At 48.8% G+C, this 19,409-nt stretch overlaps 1 protein-coding gene across 4 annotated transcripts in view; it reads right to left on the reverse strand.

Annotated features, from left to right (window-relative positions):
• RAD54L2 (RAD54 like 2) overlaps positions 1-17,081 on the reverse strand; it is a 45,508-nt gene extending 28,427 nt beyond the window's left edge. Inside the window, exons 1-2 of one of the 4 annotated variants that reach the window (XM_015874595.2) lie at positions 16,962-17,079; positions 5,563-5,766 (exon numbers count right to left, since the gene is read on the reverse strand). In XM_015874595.2, coding sequence (XP_015730081.1) covers positions 5,563-5,710 — 148 coding nt within the window. In that variant the 5' untranslated portion in view covers positions 5,711-5,766; positions 16,962-17,079. Of the gene's footprint in view, positions 1-5,562; positions 5,767-9,402; positions 9,533-16,770; positions 16,841-16,961 lie in introns of those variants that run through there. The other 3 variants (XM_015874591.1, XM_015874593.2, XM_015874592.2) reach the window with 3 other exon arrangements.
• Positions 17,082-19,409: the final 2,328 nt, after the last annotated feature.

The following is a 19,409-nucleotide window of genomic DNA, read 5'->3' on the forward strand; positions in this document are numbered from 1 at the left end:
TTGTTATGAGATTCACCATTAATGCGACCACCTTTTGTGAGAGCCACCACTCAGAGGGTGGTGGAGCACAGAGCTTGCTTGCTACCAGCAAAATATCCACAGTGCTGCAGGGTATGTCTTTAAAACAAACCCAACATGCCGTTTTCATACCTAGAGCCATCTGCATTTTACCCAAGAAAAAGACTGTGAAGTTAGTTAAGAAGAGAGAAAAAAGTAGCCTAAAAAGAGGCTAGTTACCAAGACAGGCTTTCCCCTTACCATTAAGTCCATTTACTGAACAGCTTTCTATGAGGCCAGCCTTGCCAGCAGGAAGAACAATCTCCTTCTCCTACATCACCTGTTGGGTTGAAGAATCATTTGCTTCTTAGTAAACCAGAGAATGGACACGGCTGGAAAAGATCTGCAGAGATCCCCAAGTCCGGGCAAAAATTAATTAATGCCTCCTATTTTATTCTGTTTGCCCACAGTGCCAGAGTAGGACGTTGGTGGGATGGCGGTATGGTTGAACCTTCCCACTTCTATTCCATGGCATGTTGTTACCTTATGAGAGATGGCAGCAGAGGGACAGTGTGAGAAAATGGAATCTGACATGGAAGTGCGTGTGAAGCAGAGGCTGTTTAAACCTACTGAAGCAAAGAAGCCACGAGAAGCGAATCATCTTGTCCAATGACTCCAGGGATTCATATTACAGACACTGCCCACCCTGCCAACCAAAGCCTGTGACTCACGTGATGTTCACTGCCCACCAACATATAACCCCAGCATTCCTGTCTTCCACTTACACTCAAGAAACTGACTCACATCTCTTCCTACATTGCTGCTGCTGCAGTTGGCACCGTGCACTGTAACAGGGGGATTTTGGACACCATTTCCACTTAAGTCCAATGTTAACACGAAGCCCAACTAAATGTACACAAAGTGTCACTTTAAAACGACTTCCCATAGTTTAATTAAGTATCTTACACACGCAAAGATTACTTTCCAGCTGCTTTAACTACAAAACTTGTTTTGATAGAGAACCCAAAAGATGCTACCTTGCAGCTTCCAGCCGCACCATCCCTATTTGCCTATTAGTGAGTGAGCACAATGCCTTGGTACTCCTATTAGGGGACCTTTCTCTGCTCACTAACTGAACTGCAAGCTGAAGAAAACATGAATAAGGAGTTCCCAACATCCGTAGCACGAACTGCTGAGTGCTGCACTGAAAAACTGCATGACGATGGACGCTGGTGGGAGTTCAGTGCTGTGGGTTTCTACAAAGCCTAAAGCAACAACATAAAACCAAGCTCATAACTGCGACGTGATGCTTTGTTTCAAGATCCGAAGAACAGATGTCAGTTAATTAAAACAGTCCCTTCTTCTTCCTTCCAAATCGGCTGCCACTTCTTGGCCAATAGCAGCGTTTGAGCAACAGACGGCTCCACAAGTTTTATTGAGCCAGTCATTAAGAGCAGTACAATGCCAGAGAAATTGAAAGGAAAAAAGACAAAAAAAATGGAAGTGACCCCTCGCATAGTTTAAACTCCAATGCAGAGCAAACAGAAGTGTTTCTCCCTGCCTGGTAGATGTGAAAATAAAGGGAGCACTGCATAAAATGCATTGCATAAAATGCAACGCGGGGGATTTTCAGTGTGGCTTCACCATGCGACCTTGGCAAAGAGACTGTGCCACTCCTTCCTTGTTCAAGAGGGAAAACACCATGGTACAAATGTGCTAATTAGCTTCCCTGTGATTTCATCGTGCTTTCACAAGATGCAGATGGAACACGGTGCCTCTCAGCAAAGCCAACGCCAGGTACAAAGCTGATCACTGCAAACATAACACAGGGAAAAGGTAAGAAGACTGATGAGCGTGCTGCTGTCCCCCTTTGGTGATCCTCTGCCTCCCAGACAGCACATTTGTGGCCAATGAAACACAAACCTTCAATCCTGCCAAGCCTATCGGAAAAGCAGGAAGCAGCGGGACGCTCCTGCTCCACCAGGAAGCCTTGCAGTAACTGTGCTCAGCTAATAACTGCTCGCTCACCCACACCCCGTGCCCGGGTGCTGCTCCCATGTTTGTGCAGCTTTAAGAGCACTCAGCACGTGGCGAGCAGTAAAAAAACCCTGCAGACACAGCACGAAACCACGGCCGTGGGCACAGCAGCACTTCTATTTTGTGCTCCCGTGTACGCAATAGCTCCAAGGGAAGGAGAATAAAAAGTGGGGGGGGAGCACACGCTGAGTCCTAACAGCACATCATCTGACGGGATCAGGCAGTGGCGCGCAGCCGGCGGGTCAGGAGGATGCAGGGCTCTGGCGTCATCAGCTCCTTTTAAAGCAGCGAAGTCATTCCGGAGGGTTATGCAACATTCTGACGTCGCCAGACTCGGTGCCTCCCTCTCCAAAAGGCAGCAGCCGTCTGAGATGGGGCAAGGAGACATGGGCACCTTCCTCCTGAGCTTCTGCTGAGGGCAAGCAGAGGAGATGGGGCAGAGGCAGCAGCTGACACAATGCTCCGTGCTGAGTGCACAGCATCCTTCCTCCTGACAATGGGAACCCTGCTCCCAAGGAAGCAAAGCTCGCAGAGAAGCCAGTGGAACTTTGCCTTCCTGGGACAGGAAACCTTCCCTGTGGTTTCAGCGTAACTTCTCTGCATTACTCAATAGCTGGCATTGCTAAAACTGCAAGCGGCAGTATCCAGCCCCTTTTCACCTTTGATATCAATTACATCTTTTGTGTTTTATTCAGCTGGATTGTGGAAGCACAGAGGACAGTCAGCTCCTAACTTTCTGTCTCTTAGGAAATTAACCTAACTCTCGAATGTAAGGTTTGCAGAGGCACAGAGTGCATGCTGAGCAGACACAAAGCAACCTCAGAGGTGCTCCTGCCCCTTCCAGGGAGTGAGGAAGTATTAGGAAAAGCTTTGTCTTAGTTACAGCAAGACTCCAGAGGGAGCTGCATCCAGTCAGGGGTAACCAAAATGAAAGAACAGAGATAGGAATGTCCATCAAGAAGGAAAGAAATGGAATGATGTCAGCCATCACTTCCCTCAATACCCAAACTGGTCATTTGCCGATTAGATTACAGGATCCATACTTACAGGTACCCATCACTGGCGCACGTACACACAGGGTTTAAAATTCAACTCCTTAAGGTAATCTTACAGATCATAGAATAGCACCCTTTTAACCAACAAGATATTCCTCCAGCAGGAGCCCAAGGAAAGCACAGACCTTTACAAACCTGCCTCACCAGTGGCTGTCTCCCAAACAAAGTACTCCTGCTTTGGCATCTTGGGAAACTCAAAACCATGATTCAAAACCAAGCGGGACGCTCAAGTTCAAACAGAAAGCAGCCACAGAAAGGCATTCTGGAGCACACTCCACAAATAAGAGATGACTCTACTCGAAGCTGGCATGACATTATTAAATGTGACAGGCAGAGCTGAGAGGTTTTAAGGGGCTTGGATGAGGAAGAGGGTCTGTCTTTCCCCCTCACCAACCTTCAGTGTGGATCCAGTCCCTCTGGATCTCCTCTGAAGAGGAGATGGCAGCACCTTCACCCTCCAAAGAGGTTGAAGTTCACTCTAAACCAGCACCACCCGTGTCTCTCTTTCATTCCCCTCTTCACGTCCCTAAGCAGGGCAGTACATTCTGCACCAGCCCTTCAGCAAGGAAGGAAGAGGTGATCCTTCTGAGGTGGGAAGGAGTGCTGACTGCCTCCACCTCCTCCTGCCCTCTGTTGGTCAAATGTAGGTGCCACAGAGCCAGCACGTCCCCAGGCCTGGGGAAAGGAAGAGGGAATGGGACAGGATTCAGGGCAGCTCTTAATTTTTCCTTTGAGTTATAATTAAAAGAAGTGTTTAAGCCATGTTCTCCAAGGCAAGAGCACAAGCAACCTGCCGTAACTATTAATAACAGAATGACAGCAATATGCATGAGTAAGAGATTATGATTTCCAGAATAATTAGAAGATATTCAGAAAGAGGGAAAAAACAGAGCATTAAAATAAGAGTCATTCAAATCCTCCATTTGTTCATCGGGAAAGCTTTGAGGTATGATTTCAAGGTCCTTTTCCATTCCATGATTCTATGAAGACTAAGTTTGTACCATCTGAGCTTTAACAGAAGTTATTAAAACCAAGATTTTGTTCAAGTTTCTCGGTATAAACATCAGAGCACTTCCTTCCTGTGTGGGAATACATTTAACTGCTCCCAGGAGGATTCTGATGAACAAGGGTCAGCCACACAAAGAGGACTACAGACAGATGAAATAAAACCATCACAGAATCACTTTGGTTGTGACAGACCTTTGAGATCACCAAGTCCAACCACCAACCTGACCTACTGAGTCCCATCACTAAACCACACTCCTTAGTACCACGTTCATGTAGCGATCCTCTTAGATCTGAAGTTAGCTATACTTCATATACTTCATTCATATACTTCCGGATAGGACCATCCTAATATTCCATCAGGCAGAATTAAAGCTGAAACGATCCAAAGCCTCGGAGGCAATCTAGCTTTGCTCAGATTGCATTTGGTAGTTTACTCCCTTACCTAATAAATACAAAAACACTCTGCATTATCAGTATGCGAACACCCTTTTCCTCCTCATTATTTCCATTGCTTTATCAGTCACTGAAGAAATAGACAATATAAGCGTGCTATGTAGCATTCTGGTGGACACCAAACAGTCACTCCTCTGCTAATACAACGTCTGCTAAAATGTCACAGCTCCTCAGGCTTTGCTGGCTGCATGAATGAAGAGACAAGGTCACTGCCAGCCTCTGAGCCATCTGCAGCCCTGCAACCACCTCCTTTCTGACCGCAATTAACACTTGCGCTGCTGATTCCTCATGAGAAAGTCACCATGCGACAAAAAAAACCCTGAAGGAATAAAATTCATTTGTATGAACCTTTTCTCAACATTTTAAATCACGAGAGCATCTTCAAGTGGTAAGAAGGAATAAAAAGACTCAAAGACAAAGGACTTAAAAACCAATAATATTTTTGGAACTGGGTCAAGACAGCAGTACCTGTATTTAACACACTCTGTGCTAAGAAGAGAAGGCCCGTTCTCATTAGTACACTAAAAAACCTGTACACTAAGAATTTAAATCACAATTGAAATAACTGAAAACGGATCATCAAGATTATAGTGGCATGCCCACAGCACTGGGCCGCGGTTTCATGACACAAGGAGCTGGTGGCAAGGACAGCACATGGAATTCCCATCTGCCACACATTGCTACATGCCCTACCAACAAACACTACTGGGTCACAAACCAGAAGCCAGCCTTGCTTAAAAGATACTTTCCAGAGCACACAGCTGTTTTAAACATTCTAACCCCCTAACAGACTATGCTTGTGGCTCATAAGAAGATTATCTGGGCCAGAAGTCCAATTTTTACCTATACTAAATCCCAACTTAAACTAACCACCCAGATATGCACGTCCCTCTACCAGTCCCCACACAAATCCTATCTCTTGCACTACCTGCCAAGACATCCCTCACCAAAATTAGCAACACCAGCTTTGTGTAACAGAAGTACACACAGATTCACGGCCCCATTCACTTACCACTCTCATCAAGTAAGTCCTCCTCATCATCCCCATCATTGTCCTCCTCCATCGCCTCCTCATCTTCCTCCTCCTCCTCTTCCATATCCTCCTGCTCCAAGTCCGGGTCCAGGTCCGGATCACTCCCTGAGATTGACTCGTCCGACATGATTCCCAGTGGTGCTCCTTGTGCATTACCTGCTCATGTTCTACCGTGAGGCAGCCCTGCGACAACAGAAAGCAAAGAGGTAAGTAAGGAGCCCCAAAAATCCCAGCCTCTGAGCACCACAGCTCAAAACATTAGCTCTGCTACCGCGTGGATGTCCTAGTAATCTTTTAAGTAAGAGTTACATCAGACCGTGCACAAAACCCTGTGCAGAAGGCAGATGCCATAAGCAACGTACCATGATGCAGGCCCAGCCTTCTAGAATCAATATACCAACCAATCGCTCAGAAAGCATCTCTTTCTTGGTATCTTTGACATGTACACAGCAGGAGGACTCTGGTATTTATGTCTGGTTATACAAAGATGCAAAAATAAATACGTTACGTGAACAGAATGCTACAGTCCAGACACAAAGCACAAGAAAAAAGGATGGACTCAGAATTCCCCACTGCTGTGCTATGCTGATCCTCAAGCAGTGCAAGCATCACTGCAGGATGCGGGTGGCAAGCACCTCATGTCCCAGCCACAGCTCCCCACAACCTGCAGCCACCTCTCAGCCACCAGAGAAGGGACAGTGTTACCTTAATGACAGCACAGGCAGAAACCAACCAAGATCCCATTTGTAAAGGCTGTATAAAAGCAGACATAAAGGAGGTATGGATGAGAAGGAATTGTAGAGTCACAAGTTTATCCAGATCACACACTGCTGCTTCTGGACAATGATGCCTATCTGGGTACCCTTCTCCTCTGTGCACAAAGAATTATCATGGATGGATGAGAAGAAAAACACTATTTAAAGTAAAATAAAGAAAGCATCATGAGGAATGTAAAGCAAAGGATGCTGGAAGTCTGAAGGTTAAAGACAACTCAAGGCTCCCAGAGCAAGGCTGCAAATCTAACACATATGCTGAATTATTCCAGCTGAAGTCATCAGTTCCTGCTTTGCCTCTCTCAGCTTCTCAATAACACTGAAAAGCGTGTGTGAGAAAGAAGAACATAAACACAAGGGAAGAGCAGGCTTTGGGGGGATTCACACTGAAATAAGAAGTGTTGCACTACAAGGTCCTGGTTAGCTTATCCCCCCCCTCCAGGAAGCCAAGCCATGAAATCAGCTGAACATCAAATTAGCATCCAGACAGCCTCTCATCCACCATATACCGTCTTTTGGCAGAGAAATAAATAGCAGCTTCTGGGCTTTGCTTTTGGAGGCAGAACACCTTGGGTGGTGATTGCCATGCAGTGATGATGAGGGAGGCCAGGCTGTGGCCTAGGTAGCTTCACATGGTGATGAATTGAGTCACACTCCTGCCCTCCTGATGTTTCTCCCTCTCTGCACAGGGTTAAAAGCACCATTTCTTCTGTCTGAAGTTGAGAGAGGAACACGGAAGGTTTAACACTAATGCTGCTGCAGTGCTGAAGAGTAAAGAGGATTCCATCACCTCCCCAACCTCCAGCCGGGTCCAGTATCTGGGACTCATCAAGATTTGTCCCTCAAAGCCTGTTTTGTAACTAAGACATTAGTGGGCACAGTGGCGACTGGCCATAGAATGGAGCAGAGCAGCAGATCACAGGGGGATTTGCACGGGCAGTTTAATAAAAGCAGGTATTTCAAAGTCAGCGTTGCATAAAGCTCTTTGCTTTCTGCTGCACCATCACATTTTATGGCATTAACCATTTCCCTTACACCCCCCTCCTCGTTTATGTTGTTTGTGGCCTTAAGATTCCTCTTACACACTAAGAGCACATTAGCACTACAAACTGGGAGCAGCCCTGGGCACTTTGGGGTGGGGAATTGATCTTTCTGCTGGGTTACATGCTAGCAAGGCTTGAACCATAGAATGACAGAATGATACAATGGCCTGGGTTGAAAAGAGCCACAGTGCTCATCCAGTTCCAACCCCCTGCTGTGTGCAGGGTCACCAACCAGCAGCCCAGGCTGCCCAGAGCCACATCCAGCCTGGCCTTGAATGGCTGCAGGGATGGGGCATCCACAGCCTCCTTGGGCAACCTGTTCCAGTGCGTCACCACCCCCTGGGTGAAAAGTTTGGGTACTCCCTAAGCAGCCCTCAGCCAAAGATAAAGCACACAGATGGATCGCTAACATCACGATTGTAACATACTCTGTAAGAGTAAAAACCTTCCAACAGTTTGCAAGTAATGCTGCAACAAAGTGCTTTCCATGCTATCTAAATATCTGGTAAGAAATAAACCTGAGCCAGCCATGTTACTGGACAGTACTAGCCTAGCAGATCCATTTTCTTCTTATTTGATTTCCTTTTGAACCAAACTGGGTGTAAAGCCATCCTCTGATGATTACTTGGATTCCAACCCCTTCCCCCTTTGCAGCGAATGAGTTCAGAGCTGTGACTCACGGACGCCTGGTGGCCACACACTGCTCACTGCAAAGGAAGAAAGCAATTCTCCTTTTCCTCTTGTTCACACAGCAGTGGAGCTCGGTAACAGCAAAGAAAGGCAAAGAGCTGTACAAGCACAGAAGGGAGGGCATCTGCTTGGTGCAGACCAACCCCACTGGGGACAGCAGGTGCACCCATGTGGCACACCCAGACTGAGCCCGTATTTAATGTGAGCACTGAGGAGCCCACTGTGATCTGTGGGGAGCAGGAATGAAGAGAAACAGCATCATAGAAAGAACGCTCCCAACCCATCAGTTTCAGGAGATATGCAAGACTTGCTCTCTAGGATCAAATCCTCCATCCTGCAAGGCAGGGCAATGCTGAACACAGCCCCAAACTGCTTGTTCCCCAACATCAAAAGCCTCTATCGAGAAAGGGTGGGAGAAAGCAGAGAAAAAAAAGAAAAAGAGACAAAGAAAAGGGAGAGCTAATCCTTTCCCTCTGCTGACACCACAGTGCTGGAATGGGAATGTGACAATGAGCATTACATAAGGCTGCTCTCACTGCCATCCCCAACGAGACATGCTGGCATTACACAACATGGGCTGGTGGCACAGTCCCTGCCAGCCACTGCTCCGGGCTGCAGACACATACAATGGGGATGGAGCATCCACAGCCTCCTTGGGCAACCTGTTCCAGTGCATCACCACCCTCTGGGTGAAAAACTTCCTCCTAATATCTAACCTAAACCTCCCCTGTTTCAGTTTAAAGATCACAGTTTTATTTTCAAAGTAAACAGCATTTCAGCATAAGAGCCACTTGTAAGTCTGCTTTTACATGCTTTGCCCACAGCACCTACAACTACAGAAGCCCATCAGCACCTGAGAAAGGAACAACATCCTAAGCAAAGACTGGGAAGACTCTACAGAGGGACATGGCACATCATGATTCCAAATTGATCGCACAGAAAAGATGAACCTGGATCAGATTTGCCCACCCAGCATGAAGGAACCCCCCGGTTTGGAATTCCAATAGACAAGATTTCAAATGTCAGCTGATGGGACAGGATCACCAAAGCCTTGTCTCTGTGAGCACACAAAGGTAGCAAGAGGTTGGACAATCTTGACAAGCAAGGAAGGTCCAGACAACAGCAAGATCCCTCTAGGAGTTCAGGCTCTTGTTACATGTAACAGGTAAAGAAGTTATGTAATAAATTACAGCAGTGGAACACAGAAGGGAAGGCAAAGAGCTGATCTCCTCTCAAAGAAGGCTCAGTCATTGCCACTCTACAAAGTCAATGTATGGCTCTGGATGCTGGGACACGACAACGTTATGGCTCACCTCCTTGAAGAGTGTCCCAGGGAAAGAGCCTGACACAGCTCACAAGCAATGTTTTCATCTTTCAGAATGAGGAAAATTGCATGTTTTCTCAATGCTGAAAGGCCGAGTTGATCTATTCCATTTTCTCAGCACCGCCCCACCCACACACGCTTTTTTTTTGCCTCCCAGAGAAGCACACTTCATTACTGGGGAATGATTCACTGTCTGTGACTGTGTCTCCGCTCAGGAAATGTGTTCCCATCACTGGTGGTCCAGGGCAACCAGCAGCCCCTCGGAGGCAGATGCCGCTCCCATTGCACACCATCACTCAGAGCTAACCACAACCCAGCCCTGCCTGCGCTCAGCTGTCACCACCGAGGCCTGCAGAGGGCTGGGAGCTTGTTTCTCATGCCTCATCCTTCTTCTCCAGCACTGGACTCAAAACCAGGTTTCTGGTTTAAGCAGCTTCGAGCAAAAGACTTCAACATGAGTTTGTCCCTCTTCGTTCCCAACCCCGCCTCCAACCATCATTACAGGGCACAAAGTGATACTTATGCCACCTACAGTTTACCGAAGAAAGTTGAACACAAGCAAAAAAAGAAAGAAAAAATCCCAAAGCAGGAAGGAATGGAAATACACAACTTTGAGCTCTCGTGACATAAAGATGACAATTCGCATATGTCAGAGCTGAAACACCCCTGTCTGCAAAGCAATCAGACAGCAAACTTATTTTTACTGGCTACCACTATAGATTAAGAATCCATTAGAGGATTCAGGACTGTCAGCAGTGTGGGTTTCTTCCAGAGCCATTCATTCCAACAGAACATCCTGCTGGCAGAGGGCTGGGAGGATTGACAGTTAGTGCCACTCACAAAGGGCACCTTTCTGCTGCTTCTGAGATGGAGGTTACCAAAAACTTCCATCTTCACCCTTCCCACTGACCAGATCAAAACAAATCAGTCACACAGATCCCTTCCTTCCCTTCACAAACCCTAACCTAACATGTTCCCTCCTGCTTGGAACCAACTGGATGAAAGAGCCTGTCATGCTTTTGTCTTTAGCCATGGATGAGCCACTCACTTACCTCCAAATTGTGAGTATCTGACTCTACACGCTTGAAGTTCCTTTCAGAAGAGCCATCAAAGCTGAACAAGTTTGGCAAAAGAGCCTCGCAAATAGTTCTAACACAAATGATAATGATAATGAGTTATTCATTAGTGACCAAATCAAGGCTGCAAACTCATTTTTCCCCTCAAACTACTCATTTGTCTCATTGTAGGAATTCCTGGTCATCATTCACTGGCAGCACCCTGACATTTGAGCAGTATCCCTTTCCTTTGGACGGGTATTTGGGTACAACCAAAAATGATTATGGGGCACTTCCAGAGCAGATTAACTGGCAATGCTGTAAAACTCACTGTATTTCATTCCTAATCCCTCTTTATTAAAGGGAAATGGCAGAAACTGAAGTCTGTTCAAGAGGCTGCACCTGCTCATGGTAATGACAGCACATGGGTTCATACAGAGGTTCCACAGTGACAGCAGGGGATAACAGCTTTGTACCTCGCCCTGTTAAAATAAGCATTTCGCTGACCAGAAGCATTGATTTAGTAGAAAGTTAAGATCTCCTTTTCTCTGTGTTGTTTTGGTTTGGTATTTTATGAGTGCCACGGTAAGTAGTGGAGGAAGGAAAAGGCATCTCTAAACAATCAGACTGTTTCTTTTTCAAGGGAGAGTCAGAAAAAAAGAATTCGGAGTCTGCATGACTAAGCAGATCACCTATTTCCTCAGCGTTCTCTACTCATTTACTCATTATCTGGGTCTTGCTCCTTCCAAGCAGTTAACTACTGTCCTTACAGCATAAACAAGCTCAGAACACGCAGTAAGGGCCTCCCTGCTCGTGCTCCCTTGAGAACAAGATGTGCAGTCACAGCGGACACCGACTTCAGTCTGGCTACTGCGAAGCTCCCGATGTGCTGCCTTGTATTGCTCTGTAGCTTCCAATAGAAAAATAAGTAAATAATGAAGGAATCCAAACCACACAGCTTCCCCACAAAGCTCTTATCCTGCTGCAACCTCCTGAAGAAGCGCTTTGCCCATCACACCCTCAGCCTGAAACCAGGGGCTAATTTTTAGGATCTGAAGAAAGGAAAATCACTTCCTTCAACCCTCGTCCTTTCTTTGTTTTTGTGTTCTGCTTAATTACATCTGAGATAAGGAGATACTCCTGGGCTATCCTAGAACATCGACCTTTTCCCGAGATCAATATCTTATTTCATTCTTGTTCAGAAACCTTTGCTTCAATCTCAACTTACCTTACACCTTACAGCATGCTTAGAACCCAGGGCTCTTCATACACGATGCTTTCTCTGCCTCAGCTCCCATAACAGCAGGGCCCCCAACCCACCCTTACCAACTAATGGCCACAGTGGAGTTCTGACCATACATACATACCCATATGTCATGCCTTCCATTCAAGTTCCCTGCAAACTCTGTGCTTGTTTCATCCCCCATCAAACTCCACCTGAAGTGCTCCAGGCAGCACAACTCTTCTTATGCCAGGAGTGAGGCTGCAGCTCCAGAAGCCTGAAAGAAAACTAGTCCTGCTCTCCAGTTCCATAGGTAACTCCTTCCACACGTTACAACCTCACATTAAATGCCACAAACAAGTGAATATGGGGCTGAGGAGAGAAGAGAAAGGTCCCCTCAGCAGCTGCGAGAAAGCCACCAGTCTGGGAGAGGATGCACATCAAAGCAAAATGAAGCATATAGACTGGTATCCTTACCTACCAAGTTCCTCAGTCCTTCCCCCATCCCAAAGTCACCCCCAGGCCCCTGGACAATTAACTCTGCTTTCCCCCAACCTTCCCTGCCATAAACAATAAGAGGTGGAGCTGACTGACAGTACTGGGCAGCAGCAGCACGAAACGGATGGGAATTCAAAGGAACAGCCAAACACTGTTTGTTTCCCCTCTGCCCCATCCTCTTCTCTTGTACCTTTTGATTTCCTAAAGCAGTAAACAGAAATCAAAAAGCCGCCCACAAAGAAAACAAAACTCAGAACCTGTGAAAGAATTTCAGCAGCCCAAAAACGAGTAGGTTTTGAGTTTCTGTTGGCTAGCACACAACACAGCACAACCTTGCTAACGTGAAACCTAAAGGCAGTCAAAAACAAAGGCAAGAGCAACACCTTTATTTGCCGAAAAGACCCTTTTCTGTAAGCTGAACTTGAGACTTATTACATTAGTTAAACCACAGAATGGTTTGGGTTGGAAGGGACCTCTAAGATCACCTCATTCCAGCCCCTGCTGTAGGCAGGGACTCCTCTTCCCAGACCATGTTGCTCACAGCCCCATCCAGCCTTTTCATTCCCATTTCCTCTCCTGCAATATTTGTGGTGCATTCTTCCACAATAACAACAGCTGCAGTTAAAGCAGCAAAACCTGAAAGACCACAGGTGGCCAATGGAAGCACAAGGCAGCGTACATGAACAAATTTCATACTTTGTAAAACCAAAGCAGCAGAGCAGCAGGCTCAGAAATACAAGAACCATTACTTTCAGAACCATTTCTGTTCCCAATGGTTATGAGGAGAAAAAGAAGCCTCGAGCTTAAGCTTCCAGTGTTCTCCCACTGCAAGGCTGCAAGTAAAGGAGCTGTTCACTTTGAACTTCTGGTTCCTTCATAGGCTTCTTTTTGTCAGCAAAATGGGTCAAATGAGATGAGAGCGAGGGCAGTGAGAGACTTCTTCCACGAGGCAAGGAAATTCAGATTAACATCTAAACGGCCTCCCTCAATAGAAGGGCTTTATCTGCAAGCCCTGTCTGTTGGGCTGCAGCAACAGCTCTCCTCAGGGGAGGAATGGGCATATCATAGAATCCTAGAATGGCCTGGGTTGCAAAGGACCACAATAATCATCCAGTTCCAACCCCCTGCTATGGGCAGGGTCACCAACCAGCAGCCCAAGCTGCCCAGAGCCACATCCAGCCTGTCCCTGAATGCCTGCAGGGATGGGGCATCCACAGCCCAAATCCTGCCCCAGCCCTCAAGCAATTCCTTCTCAGGTAATATCCATTTCCTAGGCTGACTCCATTTCCATTGTGGAGGGATGGATGTATAAGGCAGGAATGGGGTTTCCCAGCCCCGGCTGGCTCTGCAGACTGGGCACTCCATCACCCATAGTGGCTGAGCAATGGTAGGGTTCTCCTGTGTCTATTAATCAACTCTGCCCTCATGGAGTTCCAGTTCCTTGTTAATTAGATCGAGCCAGCTCTCCATCAAGAATGCCAGAGTAACGCTGTCTGCTTATTATCTGCCAAATCACTACAAAGCATCTTTAATTGTGTTTAGAAGTTCAGTGTCTCTCTCAAGTCTCTCCTTACGTAAAGTGTGTTGCTTTGCACGTTGGTCCTTCATCAAAGCCCTCCTAATTCAGCACAGATTTGGATGTATCTGTGACACCAGAAAGCCCATGGGTACGCTGAGCTATACCGACGTAGATCCATTCATCCTTTCTCTGTTTCCACACTCCAATTTACAGACACACCTGTGGAATGGCAGCTCTGGAACACAGTCCTGACAACCTGCACGCCAATGTGAGCACGCTGAAAGTGCCGTTATCACATCTAAGTCATGTCATACCTCTTATTTTTTCCTCCTTTAGGGTGATTCTGGCTACCTTCACATCAGCACAAGGCTTCTGGAGGTGTCAGGCTGACCCCAAGTCGGGCATTCACACTGACTGAGCAAGAACAAAATTCCAATTATCACTGCTGCTCCATGATCACAATAGCGCTGAATGAGTCTCGCTCACAGGACTAAGCTGACATTCTGCTCTTTAACGTCAGACATGAAACCGAGTCTGGTGTGCCTGACCTCCACCGAGCTCTAAAAACCCATTTTCCATGCGTTGAGGCATCCGTCAAATCAACTATTTGGTCCAATTTAGACCCGCGTGGCTGAAAACGTGTTTTTCCACACCTTCTTTAGGTGGAAGTTTTTCCCCCAGAGGGTGGTGACGCACTGGAACAGGTTGCCCAAGGAGGCTGTGGATGCCCCATCCCTGCAGGCATTCAAGGCCAGGCTGGATGTGGCTCTGGGCAGCCTGGGCTGTTGGTTGGTGACCCTGCACATGGCAGGGGGTTGAAACAAGATGAGCATGTGGGCCTTTGCAACCCAAGCCATTCTAGGATTCTATAATTCCTGGTTTTCCAGAACTTGTTTCAACTTCAGACATGCTCAACCTGCTGGCAGGTGCACGCCACCAGCATTAGCTGCCTAATGCAGCTGAAGTATCAATCAGCACTAACTTCGTTACTCAGAATGAGGAGGCACCAGCTGCTTGCTTTAAAGGCACATCGATTAAGATTTGCTGCAATGTGTTCCATTTAATTCATACCCATAGACAACATTATCACAAGGTGCTTCCATTGCAGCTTCGTGCTCGGTTGAACAAGATGCTGCTCAGTGCTCATGCAGCCACTCCCTCCTCCTGCCCCAGTGACCTGATCACACCGCACACAACCATTTGAAACAATGCCATTTTGAGACAGTCAAAGTGCAGGCAGCTGCTGTGCCCCCACACACCACCAACACCACCTGGAATCAGGGGGGAAGGAAAGTCAAGCTGCCATTCAGAGGTTCAAAACGTGTTGTTTGACGCATGAATGTGCATCTGCACAAGTGCGTGCATGACTGAGGCTCTCTTTGGAGCTGCACAGCCATGTGCACGTGCACATGACGTGCCTCCGTATGCACGCGTAGTGCACACAAACAAAGCAGCACGAATGGTGGGCAGCACGTTGAACGTGAGTCAGCAGCAAGGCAGGTTAACAGCATGCTGGGCTCCACTGGCAGGAGCACGGCCCTGTCGTGAGGAGCCATCCCTTCCTTTCACCTCCATCAGAAACACCAGGAGCAGCTTTAACACCCCAAAACAGCAAAGACAGAGTTCAGCAGGGGCTCCCCAGGCACTCAGTCTGAGGCAATACTATGGGAGGTGCGAGAGCTGGGGCTGCATGCAGGAGGAGGACACAAAGCAGTGGTCCAACTGCAGCACAGTAGAGGCTGTGACCTGACCTGTGATCCCTGCCAGGTCCATCGCAGCCCAATCTTTGTCTCTGGGGGGTTTCAGCTCTGAGGGAAGAAAGAAAAGCTGAACCCAGTGCTGCTGTGCATGGAGCAGCAGGCCGGGCTGTGCACACCTGAGGTCCCTCCTGGCCTGGATTAACACCACGACACCAACTTGGATTCCAGACAGTGCTATCACAGCCTACTCCAATTTTCTGATCAGATTATAAACTTTCAGATCTCCCAAGGCAGGAAGCACATGGTTCAGTTCTCCTCAGAGCACACCATGTCCCAGCTCAGGAGCTGCTCTGCTCTCCAGTACCAAAACTGGGATTTGGACAGATTAATGGGACTCAGAAATTACTGATAACTGAGGTGTGGAATGAGGGGAGCACGGGGGCCAAACATTCATGAGATACTGAGGGAAAAGATGGTATTTGGTCAGAGACAGAAAAGACAGAACACTACAACCACATCAGCTCTTCCTTAAAACCTCACATTCAGCCCCCACCATTAACAAACAAGCCCCTCATGCTGATGCTGTGAGGACCAAGGGATAAAAGGCTGCACCGTTCACTCTGTGTAATTAAGATGTATGCATTCATACCTGGGGAAGAAAGCAGCCTCACTCAACAAATAAAGGCTGCATCGGAGCTCACTCAGAAGCTCGGCATGGGCAGAGAGGGCTGGTTTGTTTTCATCCCTCTGCTGGACGCTGCTGCCCCTAGAGCAGCACTACCAAAACAAAGGCTGTTTATTCTGAACCAATTGATTTCGCATCGGAGCAGACAGAGGGCTCCACGACCCATCCCCGGAGCTGGGAAGGGACGGAACCACCAGCTCAGAGCCCACGGGCTGAGCGAGTATTTGCACTTGGGTCACTCTGCAAGGAATACCCAGCGTTAAAATAAGACAAGAACACAAAGACAAGCTCGCTAACATCTCGTCAGCATCAAAAGAGCTCCGGTCTCCTAGAGACTTTTTCAGATTCCACAGCCGCACACACACAAACCCGGCCGAGAACTTTGGAATCCCTCGTTTTGTACAGCCGGATGGAGGAGGAGACGTGGGAACCGGAGGGAGCACTCAGCCCACAAGCAGCAGGAGCGATCCCGAGGCGTTTCAATGGAGGAAGCGATGGAACCAGCGGGGCCCTCCCCCCCGAGCTGCCCATGTTGCACCGCAGCAGCACCGTTACGGCCGCGCCCCGTGTTCGGCCCCTCGGGCAGCGCTCAGCCCCGCTCACAGCTCGGGGGGCGGCCGAGGCCTCCAGGGGCTCCCCGAGGCCCCACCCCCTCATAGGCCCCAACCGCAGCCTCACCCCGAGGGACGCGGCCAAGGCTCCGCTCCATCCCGGCCCAGCTGGGGGCTGCACCCTCGGCCCCGCTCACACCGCCCCCAGCCCGGCGGGGCGGGCCGCTCTGCTCCGGTTCGACGCCCCCCCCCCATAGCACACACCCCCCCACACCCCGCGGCCTTCCTGCCCGCTCCCGGCGCGGTGGCTGCTCTCACCTCGGCGTGGGGCCGGGCCGGGTCGGGCTGCGGGGCTCGGCGGGGCCTGGAGCTGGCACCGCCCGCCCGCTCCCCTCCGTGCCGGCCCAGGCGCTCAGCCGCCGCTCGGGAGCCGCATCGCACAGCGTCCGGCACAGCGCTCCCCCGGGCAGCAACAGGCGCCTCCGCCGCAAAGGTTCCGCGGGGCGTACAAAGGTTCCCCCCCCCCCTCGGTGCGGGGGATGAACGGGGGCACCGGGGAGATGAGCCGAGCTCTGCCCCGTACCCACGGCTACCGGCACCACGCCGTGTCCTTCGGCACCGCCAGGGATGGGGAACACGCAGCTCTGGGCGGCGGAGCCGGTGCCTCAAACAACAAAACCAAACAACCGCCAACAAAAGCTCCTCGTTCACCTCCGTTCTTCCCCATCATAATCAACACTTTGCTATTCGGTGCTGTGAAATGCGAGTTTCCTGTGCAGGACATCGCTGGGAAAGAGCAGGGTGAAAAGCGAGCCCACATAAAGCAAGAAATTAACCACACAAACAAGGAAATTAACCACACAAACAAGGAAATTAACCACACAAACAAGGAAATTAACCTGATGGGTCTGGGTGGGCTCAGTGGGTCTTTATCAGCAGCTGACAATGGGAACGGCTGCACCTTCAGCACGTCTGTGGGTGACACTGAGCTGAGCGGGGCAGCCAGTACAACAGAAGGAAGGGATGGTATCCATAGGGACTTGAGAAGTGGGCACAAGAACCTAATGAGCTTCAACAAGGACAAGGTGATGTCCTTCGAGCAGGGGGGCAGCCAGCCCACAGCATGGAGCTCAATGATTTTTAAGGTCCCCTCCAACCTAAGCCATATAGAATTCTATTTCCCCATCAAACTTGACTGGAGGTCAAGTCTCTGGTTGTTCCCTGTGCCAGAGGCTGGCTGCTGACCACAGATGAAGGTCTGGTTGGTACAGGACAGCAGCATCCCCCTGCCCCTCCGCTTACAGCCTTTGCTTAGTGAATACCGCTGCCCACCTGCAATAGGCTTTGTACTGAGCTGGGTGGGCACCCAACATGGGGAAACTCCCCTATCTGGATGTTTGGGGAGACCAAAGCAGAGGGATGTGTAGCACAGTTCCTGTGCCTCCACCAGGACCCAGCTCCAGCCTGACACAGTTCCTCTCATCCCAGGGCTGACACAGTCCCTCTGGCTCTTGAGAACCCAAGCAATATATGGACGCAAAGGGAGATTTTCTATCTGGGTCCAGCACCGCATGGCACCATCACACCTAAGGAACTGCTTGGCCTTGCTTCTAGGCACAAATAGAGCTGATGAATATCCCACAGCTTACACTCAGCCCCAGGAGTGCAAGGCAGCCACTATCTCAGAACAGGAAAGGCCATCAGATTTGCAAGCAACAGCTTTACCCTCTGCTCTCTGTACATGTTCGTGTCACTGACAGTCTGAATTGTGTTCCTATGAGTTACACGGATTAGGAGCTGTCAAGGTCAATTGCTCAGTCTCTCTTCCTGAGGTTTCTACAGCTTAACAGACAGGAAGCATTGCTGGTGAGCATCCACGTTCTGATGACCTGCCCCAAGTCTCCCCACCTTCCCTTTGTGCTGTTTTGTCCTACAATCACTCTCAATTAACGGAACAAAAATAAAACAGATGTCATCCAGCCTTCCTAAGCTGCACATGCATTATTCATTGACATGCCCTAATTGCCTCTCATAACCACAAAGCACTTCCGCACTTGGCTATATCTTCCTTGTCCAGCAGGGCCCAATTTAGGAAGTCTCATGCAGCTCTATGAGAGGTGCTCTCACAGCCCTACCTTTCACAGCCCTTCTGCTCACAGCTCCAAATTAGATCTCAATACACGGAGCTGACAGGCCCTGGTTTCACATCCAGATGAAAGCGTCCATCAAGTACCTCTGTTGCATTGATGCTCAGCGTCCTGAAGAGGAGACTCTCCCTGCTGTAAGTACTCTGTGTTCTCTTCCCACACATCTCCTAAACCTATTTACTGTGCCACAGGTGGGAATGCTGTGAAAGGTGCCTCAGGAGGATGACGTGTCCCATTAACCCCAGCTTTCCCTTCAGGCTTAGCCAAGGACGTACCATGGAGCCTCATCTCAGAGGAGAGAATCAAAATTACAGTGGCTCCACTTCACAGACTGGCATCGCAGCTTTCAGCTTGGATTTCACTCTGCACCTCAACAGTCAGCCTGCTGCCTTCTCCTTTCCCCACCAGAAGAAGTAAGAACTCAACACTGGAGAAGAGAAAGCAAGGAGTTTTGTGGTAGACACGTTACTGGTAATCTTTACCTGAAACAGCCCAAATTCTGCACGCAAGGCTCTGAACTACACCTGTCCAGGGAAGATTCAGTGATGCAAGTAAGGAATTTAAGAACAAATGCAATCCTTTCATAGAAAAGGTCACCCAGCTTCTCCTGGCAATCCCC

The sequence above is a fragment of the Coturnix japonica genome, chromosome 12 (genome assembly GCF_001577835.2).
Source record: "Coturnix japonica isolate 7356 chromosome 12, Coturnix japonica 2.1, whole genome shotgun sequence".
In the NCBI taxonomy this organism is placed as follows: domain Eukaryota; kingdom Metazoa; phylum Chordata; class Aves; order Galliformes; family Phasianidae; genus Coturnix; species Coturnix japonica.